The sequence below is a fragment of the Colias philodice genome, chromosome 13 (assembly GCF_061535455.1).
Source record: "Colias philodice isolate Cphi_HAF_F1 chromosome 13, ilColPhil1 Martin Lab GWU primary, whole genome shotgun sequence".
Lineage (NCBI taxonomy): Eukaryota > Metazoa > Arthropoda > Insecta > Lepidoptera > Pieridae > Colias > Colias philodice.
In genome coordinates this window covers 6,905,122-6,918,352 of record NC_143098.1, presented here as the reverse complement: position 1 = coordinate 6,918,352, position 13,231 = coordinate 6,905,122, and the positions used below count along the sequence as shown (strand labels likewise).

Below are 13,231 nucleotides of genomic sequence, written 5' to 3'. Positions count from 1 at the left end.
CTCTGGAATATAAAAATATTACAAACCTAGATTTCATGTACAAGTAGTACATATTATTATAAGTATTAATTGTTACAAAAGGGGATGTTGTATTTTCATAATACTGTTCAAGTTATTATTATGAGTTACTATTTTAACCCATAATTAAGAAACAAAATTACACAACTTTAACTTACTCAAATTTTGTTTCACATATTAAATAATAGATATGAATTTTTCGTCTTGCATGGTAAAATCAATTTTACAATTATCCGTAACTGAAGTTGATAGAATCGAAAGGTTTATAAAAAGAGGTATTTGTTTGAACTGTGATGTTATAATAGAAGCCAATTTCAAAAGCTATCTATTTCATTCACGGTTTTTATCTAGCATTGGTGCGCAAAATTATTAAAACGGACTATTCAACCGCTTTTGTTCTGATTCCAGTTCAATTCTGTATTTGACATATTAATTAATATCTCAATTGAGTCTGAGTATAGTTCTGCCACTTTCCAACGATGATATTTTTTCGAGCCTTTTGAAGAATATATTTGGCGAGTTGCCAATAATATCCGTGCAAAGATTTATTATGAGTAGATTCTATTATAATAGAATTATTAGATCATTCACATGTACAATTGTACAGAATAGTAGAAAACTGTATATCTACATATACTTTTATATGTGTAGTTTAGATTTTAGTAACATTATTTTACGACTTTATATTAAAAATGAGTAGAAGCTCCACTCTAACTTTTTTCTAAAAATAAAAATCTTTTAATATATTACATATTGAAAGGGAACACAAATTCACTTATTTCACTTAATTCACATTCTTTCGTTTCTAAAGTACTTGGCTACAAAACGGTAATAGTTTATGCGATGACTACAATTTATCTTGCTTTGCATTGAGAGCGGTTGGGGTGCGTAGGGCACACAAACTAACAAAGGGCCACCCCTTGAACTCGAAACTAAGTGACACGAACACAGGTTATTGAGGTATAAATCATCGGTTACCTGGGAAAGAGAACGAAGAAAGGTATTCCTAGATTCTTTTTTATACAATGAATTTTGAAAAATTTTTGCCGTTTGGATTAATATTTATACTTTATTTTTTATTTTTAATCAATATCGTTTTATTCTTTTATTATATTTTGAATGATAATGTGTGAGTAGAATTTTTATAACGGTTGATCGGCGTATAACACTCGTTGAAAATATAAGTAATTATTGTATATCGATATTTTTTTATTAAAAATCATATATTATTCTATAATCCATGCTTTTTTGTGATACAATTTACTGATAAACTACTTTCAGGTATGGCTATTATAGAAATACATAATTGTATCTACATAAAAAATCAGTATTTGGCTTCAATTCAAGAATCATGGTTACTCTACTGTTTCTTTTATTTGGGATTAAATTATTTATCATAATATGAATTATTTACAAAAGCCCATGACGTTAACTACACCTAAGTAAAAATTAAATCTATAAAAATAATTTTACGAATATATATGTACATACTTTGTGCTAAGTGTACCGAGTTGGTATGATGATAATTATATGAATTTCCTATTAATGTCGTATCACTGATTTTTTTTGGTAAAAGTTTCATACGTAATATTGCGTTCTTATTTCAAGATTTTTTTCATTGGTTCTATAGGTATTTTTTTTCAGAAAAAGTATATACGTAGGTTGTCTTCGCATTCTAAAAGTAGGTAGGAAACTTAATATAGAATTTATTTTGAAGTACAATACAGTATATATTATGGTCTATTTATAAGAAGGTATGATTATAATTGTAATAATTGTAAAACTCGTAATTGGCGTATTGTATCATAGATATAAGTAGACTGTAAGCTGTGTAGTTTTCAAATAAATAAATAACTAAAAATAAATAATATGGGACATGTTATTGCACGAAGTTAAAATTCAACAGAATAACATTTATGAAATCGCTTTAATTCCTGTAGACACCGAAAATCTTGGCAATGTTTCCGTGTTAAGTGCTATCAAGACGGAATTTGAATGAAAATTGAAAAAGTTTTTTTCCCTAAAGACATAACAACCGTTCTAAAGAATATTTAACATCTGTGAAATCGTTGCAGTTACGGGAAAAGCTTACGAACAAATGTAATTGTGCCAAATTGCTCTGCTTTGCTAGTTTTTATAGGCATAAATATATGCAAACGTTTTGCATTAGCTTCCTCTCAAGCGGTAGATAGCTGGTGTTTCATAAAAAAAAAAGATTTTAAACAATGTTTTTCATAAAAAATTACTCGAGACTTTTTATATAAACCACCTCATATGTAAAAGGTATTCATATAAAACCTAATGTTCTCATCTTTGTTTTTATTCCACACTCTAATCCATCTAAATTCCAAGGGACAGGGAAAAGATAGGCATATGTGCCATCCTTCAGTTTATAACTCTCCGGGACAAGGGTAACATTTACTTATCGACGTGGAAAAGGTTCTATAATACATTCTGCCGCCCGACTCACTTCCAACATAAAATGCGAACTTTTTATTCGCTCCGCAGACGCGATGGCAGGGCGAGGCGATGGCAACTTTAAATTTTGTGGAAACAATTTTTCGCTGGAATAAATTTTATACGTGCCCGTCTAGATACAGTCAGCGTTTGCTCTTCCTTGATAACATATTTGAACGCAGCGTAGTATTTCCGAGTAATATTTTTTCATTAACCTGGTAGTGAGGGGAGGTTGATTAATGATTTAATGGACATTGTTCTTATTGCCATAGAAAGCTTTGATGTAAATTTAGAAATTAACACTGTTTCTGATTATTCTTTCTAACTTTTTATCAATAAAGGTACCGCCATATGTTTTACATTTAATGGCTGTCTCTTTGGTAGACTGTTCGGTCGAGCGTACATCTGAAGATAGGGACTTTCGATACTATCAAAAAACCTAGCCTATCGGCCTGTGATCCTGAATTCAACCAGAAGGATGATCAACAACATTTATTTATTTATTTCTTATATATTACATAAATTTATCTGTTAAGTATCCCGTTTTAGTATACACGGGACTTCACATTCTATACTTAGTACGATTATTAGAAATATAATGTGCCATTGACGAGCAGAAACACACTAATCCGTGTTCTAATTATGTCGATGACAACTTCAATGATCATATAGAGCACGAAGTACAGACAGTTGGTAAACGGTCCCGGGTTAATTTGCTTTGATAAATAATTTGCGAAATTGCTTTGTCGAAACCGCTGAATACGGGCTTCGCGTTTGATTAGAGGATTATTTGCCAAATAGTCGATAACGTAAAATACTGTTAATTTATTAGACAGCTATAATTAAACAGTGTCGTCGAAAGAATGCCAGAAGGGATCAAAAGACGCTTTCGTTCTTCAGATTGTTTGAATAGTGACGTTAAAATTGAAACGATGTTGTTATTTCGCTTCGAGTATTGAGGGAATTTGAAATATTTGATTTTCTCTTGACTTGTTTTAGTTTATTTTAGGCAGAGTAATTTGTGTAAATTATTAGGTTGTATTTTTAAGACCTTTTTATGTCTTAAGTTTGAATGATGATACTAATATTCTATATTTAAGTTTCTACTAGAAATAGGTATGGTACTTACATCATTTGCAGTCGTAAAAGGAGCAAAAATAAATCTCATATGCATAAAGAGATGCGAATAGCATTTATACGCGGAACTGAGCACTTGGCGCCAATTGAAACACGTACCGTCCTCTAAATTGTTCCTGACGGCCCGCATGTTCCAGAAGTATTTCTTAATAACGAAGACATTAGTTTATTTAACGAATTTATACAGTGAAAAGCAATAATTATTGATTTGAATTAAATGGAGATATAAAATGCTTTTTTTTATAGGTATTTACTTATATCTATATAAAAATAAAATAATATATCCTAAAATAAAATAAAAATTATTTAAATAATATGAGTAAGAATAATTTGTGTTAGGGATAAAATTGCAATTCTAAATAACAACATAGAAATCAAAAAGAATAGCCAGGAATAAAATTATTTGCCTGATCACTTTTAAAGCCCCGTTTCCCTTTTTCTCCTGGGACGTGGGATAGACCATTCTCCGTCTGTCATTGATTGAATTTTATAAGACGATTAGCTCATAGATTTTTATTCTTTGCCTTTGTAATGTGATCACAGATGTCTTTTCTTGCCATTGAGTATTGAAATGGTTATTCACCTATCCAACGATTACGACATTTTGTAAAGTTTACTAATTTTTAACTGTATCGCGATGTAGGGTTGTCATACAGTTAGTTTTAATGCCTTAAACTTTTATACATTAAATTAGTTTATATTAACATTTAAACGACAAATTACCCAACTTTCCAGTTTAAATGACTTGCTGATATTGTTTTTTTTTCTTATTTATGCCTAAATATAAATGTGGACGTGATATTTCCTGTAACCACAAGTGTTTTGAGTATTGAGAATATATTGTTTAACGGGCTGTTGTGTAAATAAATAAAGTAAATGAATATAAATAGTACATACCTGAATATATTAACATTTGATGAATTAGATTAACGTTGGCTGATGTGTGCTCTGACAATTGTGTGTTAACTAGACCTCATTGTATACTCATTTATCATTTCACAATGTTATCAATGAATATAATGGGCCGTAACCTTACCCTATGTGGAATGTTTAACTATTTTAGGGCTCAGATATAGGTACTATTTGTTATTAATTATAAACTAAGCTACTTAGAGATCTTTTAAATATTGTCTCCTTATTATTCATAAAGATTAAAAAATAAATTTTTTTAGTGGATTTTGAGGAGATATATTTGACAATAATGTATGAAAATTTTCATAAAATCATAATTAATATAAAATAACACTTTTGCATAAGTGCTTTTGCATAAAAAAAACTGTCTCTTGAACACAGTCTACTGTTCTCAGTCAGTATTTTTAATTAGTTTTTACTTTCTGTTACCATTTAAATTAGAATATTTTTATTTTAATCTTTCATGCAGAGTTGAGCTGCGTTCAACTTCAGACGGAAAAATGATAAATTATTGTACAAGCTATATCTAGTTAGAATTATATAATAACGCTTAGATTATATGACTTAAAAATTTTACCAGTTTTAATTTGACACATAGCCAATTTTAAATTTGATTTGATATACATACTTTTTAAAACTTCATCTAAAATTAAAATGTTTTAAGCTGTATTAACACCGTCATCGTTTACCACAATACCATACAATGGAGTACAACGTTGCTTTTAAAACAATGATCTAGAATTTAAAACAAATAAACGTGCAATGTAATGAAGGGGTGGGTTTCGGGGTATAATATCGGGTGGGGTGCGGGCGGTGGCAATCGATAAGCACCCCTGTTGTACGGGCCTAATGCACCCCTTACGCCACGCTACGGTGCAACTCAAAGGAATTGCAACCCTGTACTGTCCAAGATAAACTGGGTCGTCCCCTGTTCCTTCGATGTAATATTTTTGACAACAATGTTAATGTAATATTAGAAATGGAAATGGATTTATGCTGCCGTTTTAGAATAAAATTTTGTGAACTTAAAACATAAATTATGTACAGTTGCTTTAATAAACTAAGAACTAATTACATATAGGTACTTATTTGATTTAGTATCGGTAAAAATATTAATTAAGAACATATCTTATTTGATCGTCAAAAGAGCAAATTGTCAAATTTAACTAGGTCGAATAGCAATTTTAATTAAAATTGTAACAACGTAAACAAATCCGATTGTTTCGTAATTGCTTCGTCGCGGAGAACAGCCACTGATTGATTATAGCCTGATCCTAATAAATTACCGATAAAACCATTTACACTAAAAGTGGAATAAGTTACGCTTCACGGTTTCGGATTTTGGTGTTTAGATTCAAACCCCGTTTATTGGAAGCTAAAAGAGATTTTTTAAACGTCAAGCGCCGTACCAAACCACCCCAAATAAATTTGTGACTACGGCCTTGCTATGGATTGTAGCGAAAGTCTTTATTGCATTTGTGCCGTCCCAAAGCTGTGCACTAAATCAACTTCGTAAGTCATGATAGTTCATGTGACTTGAGTGCATTTGAAAATATTTTTCAGTGTTTTCTACTTACATAAAACTTCTTACAACCTATTTATATATAAAATCTATAAAACTTAGGCTTAAATGTGACTTAAATGTGAATGGAACCGAATTTAGGCAATCTACATTTTGGCTGATACCCTACTCAAACATCGGAATGCGATGCTCATTTTTAAACGTGTTTTATTGACGCGACGTCGAAGTTGAAATTGATTTTAACGGAAAACTGATTTCCTAAAAGTCTAGACTCATTTCCGCCACTCCAATTTTATTTCTTGGGGAAGGTTATTGAAGCAATGTATTCAATAGGTAAGTGTATATTGGCTATATAAATAGAGACATGTTTACTTGTTATAAAATCTACATGGCCTCAAGCTAGCAACCAACCGCGTCATTGAAGTATGAAAACAAAGAGGGATTGGTAAAGTATTATAGCTCTACGAAATTGATATTACAAATTCTCTTTTATACTACCTATATAAATATTTTACTTCACTATTGCTGTATAGGTAATAATAGACTGTAGGGTTTTATCATAAAAATCAAATTAATATTTTCCAAAGTCACTTATTATACTTTATTGTGCTGTTTGGAGACGAAACAAGAATCTTAGTAAACTATTATCAATTTGTAGGTACCTACTATTTCTCCTTCTGACCTAACTATTCAATACAATATACCAATAAATTGATCAATTCATTTTGCACTCTCCCAAATTACACTACATAATATACGATTCGGTGTACGAAGCATTGTGTACACTATAACTACTTGCTTGATTCTAAGATGTTCACTGACCAGAAAGCCTGTGACAAAGTGTATGACGGACATAAAGGAGTGCGTCGCCCACGCCTAGTGCCTAGTGCATACACGCGTCAAGTCGGAGCTATTGAGGGCTACAATAGGCATTGTATAGCCCAGCTTATCTCATATTCGCCTCGACTGTGCCCGTTCCGCACTGATAAAGTTCAATATAACGTTGGTTAGTGTCGAGTTACTTATAAAATCAAATACTATCAATTAAATACAAGTATTTACGAGTATGCATATTTATTACCTACTAGCTTTCCACCCGCAGCTTCGCCCGCGCAGTCAAAGAAAAACCCACATAGTTCCCGTGGAATTTCCGGGACAAAACTTATCCTATTTCCCGGGGTAAAAAGTAGCCTATGTCCTTTCTCGGGTATCAAAATATCTCTATACCAAATTTCATGCAAATTCGTTCAGTAGTTAAGGCGTGATTGAGTAACAGACAGACAGACAGAGTTACTTTCGCATTTATAATATTAGTATGGATATTTACTTTGAGTGAGCTGATTAATTCGAGATTATAAATTTATAAATTAATCTTGGAAGCATAGCATATTTGTAATAAGAAATTAATTTCTTTAGAATTCTTTGCCTGTAGAGTAAGATGAGCAGTACCTCTATAAAATGATTTTAAACTCTTTTATATATAAACGTTCCTCTTATTGTAAAATTTATTTCATATCAATATGATGTATCCTATCTTTCTATTAATTTATATACTTTATATGTATATTCTTTACTACATGTACAAGACCTGTACCTACTCAGTTTTCATAACCAGCCGCGCATCGTTTACAAACCTTTTCCTTTTTATATATTCGTACATTTAAATTTAAATAAATATTACACATTCTAAACTTTTTTATTGTTTTACGAAATTTAAACATGTGTAGGTAACGAAAAGAAATTGTTATACGAAACACTTATATTCGAGAAATTCTAAAAAGAGAGATAACGATCAACGATAAGTAACATATTTTCATGTAGAGAAAAAATCTACATGACGTAATTTTTTATTCAACAACATCATAGTAACCAAAACGTACAAATCTTATCTATATTCAAATGTATTATAGATTCATATTCACTTGATGTTATAGTAAGTATTTGAATGAGTTGAAAATTTCAGATTTCAAATATATCAGATATTCCATGATAAATGACCGTTATCTTGGCTTCTCAGATAAAGTCATCACAAATAAGTGGGTACAAAATGTTAAAAATTTTAAACGTAATAGTCAACAAGTTAACTGTCCACTTGCAAGTTGTGTAAAATGTGTGCAAGGAAAGTATCACGTGTTCATCAAGATTTGATTGAAATAATAGAAAAAGTAGCTGAAATAAAAAAGATTAAAAATTTTCAATACAGTGTCGGTTTCGGCTACGAAGATGTTGATTCGTTTGCGTCTGGGATACATAAAGTCAACGTAATCGGGATAAACGAACACGGTGCAAAAATAAGAATAAATTTTGTTATAAAACGACATTATAAACCTGAGGACCGGGTGTGTTTTAGGGAGGCGTATAGAAGAGAGTTTGTGATATACAACCATGTTCAGCCCATTTTTCTAGAAATACAACGAAATTTAATAACAATAGAAGGTTTAAAGTATAAATTCCCTAATTGTATATTATCATGTATAGAATACGACAAGGAATTTATTGTTGTGCACTCAATGCCAACATTCAAAATATTTAATAGGTTCAAAATAATGGACTTCTTACATATTTCATTAGTGGTGAAAAATTTAGCAAAATTTCACGCACTTTCATTAGTCGCAGATAAATTATATCCTGAAAAATTTAATGATATTAAACGGGCTTTGAGTAAAGATGTGCAATATTCGGATTTGAATAGCATACCCAATTCCCTTATTTGGTATTTCAATGCATCCGTATCTGTTATAACAGACCCTGCAATAAAAAGACAATTATCTCAAATAGCGCCACATATATTTTTAATTTTAAACAAATACAGCACGCCGGTATCCAAGTATAATGTAATATGTCACTCTGATTGCTGGAATAACAATAATTTATTTAAATATCAGGTAATCCCTTCATTTATTTCACTTTATTATTTAGTGACTACAGACAAAATCACAAATGATGATTGAAATTTTCCAAATTATAGTTTGAAATATAAATTTGGGCTGAATTTATTTCAGGGCGGAAATCCAGTCGATGTAGTTTTGGTGGACTACCAATTGGCGCGTTTTGCATCGCCGGTTACGGATATTTCATATTTCTTGTACATGAGCGCAAATTATGACTTTCTCTCCAAATATTACGACCAGCTACTAGACATTTATTATGGAACGGTGGCAGGTATCCTCCGAGAGTGCGATATTGATATAGAAGAAACATTTCCCAGGCATATATTGCAGGATCATTTGAAAGAATATTCGGTTCTGGGTCTCGTGGAAGCTCTAATATCAATGAAAATTGTAACAGCGGAGTCTGAGGAGGCTCAAAAAATGCTAGAAATGAAACACCAAGCGCCAAATGACTTGCACGAGTATGAAACACAGAATCAAATTATGTTCGTTGAACGAGTTAACGGTATTGTAAAGTTTTTTTTCGAAAGAAACTTCACTCTAGATGGACTTTTAATAAAGGAATAAATGTTTTAAATATTCAATGTGTTTTTATTTAAAATATTAAATGTGTATAAATATTCAATGTGTTTTTATTTAAAATATTAAATTAATACAATCACTTTTATAAGAGCTCATTTGCTTAACATAATTGGCATGAAATTGCCTCACATTTCCAAAAAATATTGATTTACTAACAAATAATATGTAATAGGTATTATTTAATGGATTTGAGATAGTGTTGTCGAGCTGAGAATGCTGTGATAAAGCACTCTGTGATACACTCGCATCATATTTATCTACACCACTTACAAACAGATAAAAAAAATACATACCTAAGTATTATGTATAAGTATTATGTTATAAAATATGTACAATAATACAAAACCATAATGCAGAAGAGTGAAATATAAGCGTTGTTCTTATGAGCTTCTAAATTAGAATTTATATTAGCCATAGAGAATTTGCTCTACCAATGAAGTAACCCCATTAATTATAAATTCTTAGAAAGTTACTTACTGTTAACATTTCCTGCGTTAATTAATATTATTGCAAGTAGAACTAAAGTTAAATAGTCTAAGTTAAATAGCAATTATAAAATTTATTACCTACAGTTAAATGATATAGTTAAATTGAAAAAGGAGAACTATTAAACAAGCTCGGCATAGTTTCGTACTTTTACTTCTGTTTCTGTATTGCTGTACTTGTTTTTGGGCCATGGAAATGTATTTCCTACAACAAGAGAATAAAAGTAGGTAACATTGTGAATTTGAACTTTTTAATTGAAATACCGTTTTACTCTCCTTATTATGATTCAAAAATATACAGGTTCTATAACTGCATTATACTTTAAATGCAGTGTCACTAAATATAAATTACATTTACTTCGCTGGTGAAAACTAAGAACAGTGAACGGGCTGTGAAAAAAATAGAATATCCACCCTAAAGAACAAGCAATTATTCAGCACCTTGTACATATTTATGACTATACAATGTTGTACATTCTACATAATTGCTAAGGCTTACCGTGTTCTCGTTTGAGTTCCTCGGGCTATAAATAGTGAATTTTCCCGCACCCGTGTCAATATCGACATGTTTGGATGCCGACAGCTACATGGTAAATAAACCAGGTATATAAACAATACGATTGTACCTCAGAGAACATTGAATGTCTGAAAATCTATTATGTGTATTGAACTATTGAGTCCCTTCCATATTTGCTGTTTCATTCAGCGGGTTTTGTTAAATGTCAATGTTATTTCGATGCCTACGTGTATATAACTGTGTGTAACTGTTTTATTGTGTGTCTTAAAATTGTGTCACTCTCTGTAGTACGACTTCATTTGTATTTATCCTTGTAGAGTTAAACTGAAGAGCATTGCAAATAATCAATTTTCGGTAAACGACGGCCAAATGACGGTGAAATTTCAGTAACGTTCCTGAAGCATACCTTTAAAACCAACCTTCTTGAATAAATCTGTAAAACAAAAGTGTGAAAAGAGGTTACTGTTTTAGTTTATATAAGTCACTTAACGATCGATCGAGGTTTCGTTACTCGAGCCATGAAATTAAATGAGCGTGAAACCCTTGTGACGTGGAAGGTGATAGGCCGCTTAAATACTAATACTAAGCTGCCACCTCGTTTTAGGTCGGAATTTCACTAATCTTCCGTTAAATTTATATTTCGGCACGAACTTGAAGGCTCTTCGACAAAAGGTTCCTTTTGTAACAAGCGAGGATAACTTTTTGTAGGAATAATATTATATTTATCGGTTATCAAAGGGCTTATTTATGAAGATTGTGTGATGCTTGTCTGAATAAAAATGTTGTAAATATTTATAGAACTTTACGGGTACTTGAAAACAGGATTACCAATAACGAATAGAAAAAAATATGATATTCAAATTGCCGTTGTATAAAGAAAGTTGTTTTGTAAGTCACACAATGACAAACTAAAATAACACTTCAACAAAGGTAAATTGCGGTTTGATTGAAAATCTTACATGAAGATGGGGGATATCGAGAGATTTTTAGAGTACCTATACAGGTGAGGTAAAATTTTAACTCTAGCCTTCACTAGGGACCACAGCTACCGTGTCAATTTTATTATTGTGATATTTACGGTTCGTATTTGTTTGAACGTGCCAGGCATCATTTTCTTGTGGTATTATGCTCAAGTGAACTTCGTTCCAAAGTATGTCTATTTTCCCTCTAGCAAACTACTCTGACAATATGTTCAGTATGAAATGTGATAATTATGTTCAACAATGTGACCCTCATAGACACGTTGATAGGGAAGAAAAATGCTTTAGAGATAACGATAGCTCGAAGCGACAAAGGTAGTAGGGTTAAGTGTGATGTTTAAAGTTAACCCTTTTAGTCGGCGAAACAAAGGGCGGCTCGTAAAGTCGGTCGTGTTTTGCTATTCGGGCAAGCGGTGCTCTAACATTCTGCACTTAATTATTTTTTGCGCCTCTTATTAAAAACAAGATGCTATGCTTATTCCCTTTGTGCTGATTTCAATCGTTTTGGATAAATGAATTAAGTTTTGTTGCTCGTTTCTGCTAATTTGTAATTTCGCCTATATGTTGAACTGTACTCTAATTGCATTTTATTGTAATATGTAAAATTTTTAAGTAACTTTCGTGTCGTAAGAAGACTGAGAAAGATTAGTGTCGACGTACAAGACAGTAATGAATAATGATTTAATAATATGCTAATAAACCTGTAAAGTATTTAATGTCAGTCAACTTCTACGTCGCGGTCGTTCCTAAATTAGAAAATATATTGACCCATTGTTCTCGAGGAAGAGAAAATATAAAATGGATAAACTGTAGGGCGGAGTGGCTAAAAGGGAGTGTAGAAGGTAAAATCTCTCCTACGGCGGTGTCGGGGTCGAATCTAATTTTTCCCCCACTAATGTCCGCCTGCTCTTCGTTCAGGGTTGAGTGATCGCGAAAATTGTTACTTCACATTTACAACACTGCACTGGCTTAAATGTATTCCATTGTTTTTCGTACGTATCTACGTTTGATAAACGATTAAAACACAATGTGGATAACGTGCCGTGTTGTTGTCTACAGCTACTTTATAAAATTTCCAACATTTTTTGTTTAACCTTTCGCCACACGCTTTTAGAATATTTTTTGTTTGTAGATGCTTGGATAGAGTGAAATATTTACCTTGATATTAATAATATAGAACTTACACAATATGTGCGCGGTTTATTTTTTAATGTAATTAATTATTAATTATGTGACCCAATATTGATAGTTTATTAATTACCCATAAAATAATTTGAAAAACTTGTTACGCTGTGAAATTATAAAAGCAATATGCTTCGTTCATCAATATGTGAGTTGATTACGCCCCGACAGCCATATTTTCATTTATTTATGGAACAAATATTAATCAGCTTAAAGTTCATTAGTTTTATTCGGTCGGTCATGGCTTCGCGTGATGGTAACGGGTGCATTGAATTATTGATCTCACTGTGGTCGTTTGTTTGATTAAATATAATTGAGATATTTTCAGTGGGAACAGGTGTGTAATGGAAAATCACTCAGAGAAATGGCACTTTTCCTCACGCTATCGTACGTGTTTTCCTTTTTTACCTATGTTCTTATTGTATTTTTTTAATTCGGGAAAATAAACGGATATATTTTTTCCCGAACAATTTGTTTGGGAAAAAGTAAATTCATTTAGATACGAGTTTTTCCCAAACTATCTTTCAAAAATATATTAAAACATTGAT

The 13,231-nt window shown here is 31.5% G+C and overlaps 2 protein-coding genes across 5 annotated transcripts in view; both read left to right on the top strand.

Moving 5' to 3' along the window:
- The window catches only part of Liprin-gamma (liprin protein kazrin), a 77,705-nt gene that overhangs the window by 926 nt on the left and 63,548 nt on the right, over positions 1 to 13,231 (top strand). The gene's annotated exons all lie outside the window — the stretch shown is intronic.
- LOC149483429 (uncharacterized) lies at positions 8,124 to 9,504 on the top strand. The gene is made up of 2 exons (XM_089702893.1): positions 8,124 to 8,931; positions 9,049 to 9,504. Exons 1-2 carry the CDS (start codon positions 8,155 to 8,157, stop codon positions 9,502 to 9,504), a joined length of 1,233 nt encoding a protein of 410 aa, XP_089559019.1. The 5' UTR covers positions 8,124 to 8,154.